General features: G+C 39.6%; 1 protein-coding gene across 1 annotated transcript; it reads left to right on the top strand.

Annotated features, from left to right (window-relative positions):
* The first annotated feature begins 757 nt into the window (after positions 1 to 757).
* Positions 758 to 1,270, top strand: LOC145667674 (uncharacterized). Its single transcript, XM_081735133.1, has one exon. The coding sequence runs from the start codon at positions 758 to 760 to the stop codon at positions 1,268 to 1,270; it is 513 nt and encodes a 170-aa protein (XP_081591259.1).
* The last annotated feature ends 1,951 nt before the right edge of the window (positions 1,271 to 3,221 follow it).

The following is a 3,221-nucleotide window of genomic DNA, read 5'->3' as shown; positions in this document are numbered from 1 at the left end:
CACCAAAGTTGAAATGAAGTTTCAAACTGAAAAGTTTTAGTCCATAAGAAGATAAACAAACATGGTCACTGTATTTGGACTTTAAAAAACTACATCGATATTACATGGAACATGTGGGACAAATGAGAAGATAATTTGTCTTCTGCAGTCAGTCTTGCACAAGCCCTGGCATATTTCACTGCACTATGCTTGGTATTGATTTAGTAGCTAAGGAATTACATATACTGAAATTACACTTCCAAAATAAAGCGTTCCTAGACAAATATGAAATATGGTGTGCATTGTTGTAAACAATCGGCACTGTTCTGAGTTAGCACGGTACTAATAACGGATTCTTACCTCTATTGAAATAATAACGTTCTTCCACGGAACCTTCCCGAAGCAAACAACACTACATGGCATGGCGGCCTCGGCGCTGTCCCCCGGAGTATTCGTCAAATCTGACTTGTCCAACACCATGACACATATTGGAGGCGCATTTTAGCGGATTTCGTCGGAAACGTCCCAGCACTGAACATTTGGCGTATTTAGCTGCACTGGTATGTATACCTGCAGTTATCTTATGATTAAATTCTAACTTATTTATACAGCATGTATAAAAAAATCATCCGGTTTTAAACAATAATATCTATTCTGTCTTTTCAGAGATGTGAGTGAACAACGTACTGTTGGAAAGAGGAACATCTCTAGTTGTACATGGTTTCCGCTAGGCAGCAGCAGTGTGCTTGAGTGAACGCCCACTACGGTTCTGGTTAAAATGGCATCTGGACAACAGAAAGCGTTTTGTATACTAGGTTTTGCAGAGTGCAAGTCAGTGATAACTGTTCAGCGTGACTTTCGTACTAAGTATGGTGTGGATCCTCCTACTGCACAGAGCATTAGACGATGGCATGAACAATTCCGAACAACAGGTTGTTTGTGTAAGGGAAAATCACCGGGACGTCCTCGAGTGCCCGACACAGAAGTGGAGCGCGTCCGTCAATGTTTTACACGCAGTCCGCAGAAATCCGTTCGTCGTGCAGCTCGACAGCTCAACATGCCTTCGATGTCCGTCTGGCGTGTGTTGCGTCGTCGTTTACACATGAAACCATACAGAATTCAGCTACTGCAAGCTCTATGTGAAGGTGACAAAGAACGACGTATGGAGTTTTGTAATTTCATCCTTGTCAAGATTGCAGAGGACGACAGTTTTGTTCAACGCTTAGTGTTTAGTGACGAGGCAACATGCCATTTGAATGGAAATGTGAACCGCCATAATGTGCGAACATAGGGGACGGAACACCCACATGAAGTTGTACAACATGAGAGGGACTCGCCAAAAGTTAATGTGTTTTGTGCAGTTTCCCGAAAAAAGGTGTACGGTCCATTTTTCTTTGCCGAGAACACTGTGACGGGGATAACCTACCTTGATATGCTTGAGTACTATCTTTTCCCACAGTTGGAGACTGATTCGAATGATTTCATCTACCAACAGGATGGGGCACCGCTACACTGGCATGGGAAAGTGCGGGGATTTTTAAATCGAATGATTCCACAACGATGGATCGGTCGCAGTGGACCAAATGATGCAGCGTTACATTACTGGCCTCCAAGGTCACCTGACCTTACTGTATGTGATTATTTCTTGTGGGGGTTTATAAAAGACTCCGTTCATGTACCTCCGTTACCAAGCACATTGAATGAACTGCGACATCGCATAACGGCAGCTGTGGAAGCTGTAACTGAAGACATGCTAGCTACAGTTTGGGACGAATTTGAATACCGCATGGACATATGCCGTGCATCTCACGGGGGGCGCATTGAACACCTATGAACAGGTGCAATAAAAACTTTTTGAGTTTCACTGTCATGCAAAATAAAAACTATTTGTACATGTTTATTAGTTTCAGAAATACAGACTTGCCGAAGTGGATGAATCTTTTTGATACACCCTATATAACATATACGAGTATTTAACATACGAGTGCATGTTAAATAATATAATGCGAATAACGTTAACTTTTATATTATTTTAGCTTTTAACGAGGTCCGAGGTCCGAGGTGACTCAACGGTAGAGAGTTCACCTCTGGTGCGTTGCACCTGGTTCGATCCCAGCTCATGAAAAGTGGGTATTGTGGTAGACAAACAACTGGTGCGTGGGTTTTCTAGGGGTTCTCCTGTTTCCTCCTACTTTCTTCATTCCGCTATTTCATCCATTTGTCATCATCACCGTATTTATAGCCTAGCCGACCTATCCGTGAGACGTAAAACTTAGAGATTTCATTTCAATTTTTAGCTTCTTCAGAAGATAGAGCATAAACCAATCGACAAATCTCACTGAGCTGAACAAAATGATATGGGTTAATGTAGATTCTCATGCGCAGTTTTCGAGAAAATTGGGAAAATTGAATTTTTGTGGCATTAAAAAAAAGTATGTTGTACGTTGCCAATCTGATACAGTTAATAATTTTTATTCTACTTAAATAGATTATTTATTTATATACTATATATAACAAGGAACGGTGTGATGTGTACACCAGGTGAAGGAGTTTGGTTTCTATGGCGTGATATGTTATCAATTAACATTGAAACCGGCAGAGGTAATATAATTATACTACTTCTGATTTTAGTATAGAGATTACAATGGAAAAAGAATATACTCTTGAGACGTTTAATTGATAGCAAAAAACAGGTTTTCGCTATTTGTTACCGTTTTCACTCCGTAACGATCAACTTTAAGACTGGTAATGATTGATTTATACTAGGTACATCTGTTTTTAGTAGAGAGATTAGAATGGAGATAAAATATATTATTGGAACGCTTAATTGATTACAGATAGCCGGTTCTTGTAATCTACTACGATATTTATTCTATGGCGATCAACGTTAAATTGCAAGTGGTTGACTTCTTCCACTTATGGTTTGAATATAGAAAGTTTAATCTGTTCCAGAAAAGAACTTCTCTTTTGATTTTTGCTCTATATTGGTCAATATTGAAACCGGAAGTTGTAGTTAATTTCTATCACTCTCGGTTTCAGTAGAGGGTTAAGAGTGGAGATGTCTTGGGACGTTTAATTGAGTCCAGAAAATCACTTCTCTGTATTTATTTCCATTTCTGTGTTATAGCGATCAATTTGAAAACCGGAAGTGGTTGATTTCTATTACTTCCGGTTTGAATATCACATCTATCAACGAACTCGGTTCTTAACTTCTGATCCTCTGTATCTTGACCAGATTTTTG

This window comes from Thermobia domestica, chromosome 13 (genome assembly GCF_964235325.1).
Source record: "Thermobia domestica chromosome 13, izTheDome1.hap1.1, whole genome shotgun sequence".
NCBI classification, from domain to species: Eukaryota; Metazoa; Arthropoda; class Insecta; order Zygentoma; family Lepismatidae; genus Thermobia; species Thermobia domestica.
The sequence above is the reverse complement of the archived record's forward strand: the minus strand, read 5'-3'. Positions and strand labels throughout refer to the sequence as shown.

Coding starts and splice junctions, on each gene's coding strand:
- LOC145667674 (XM_081735133.1), top strand. CDS start 758: ATGGCATCTGGACAACAGAAAGCGTTTTGTATACTAGGTTTTGCAGAG.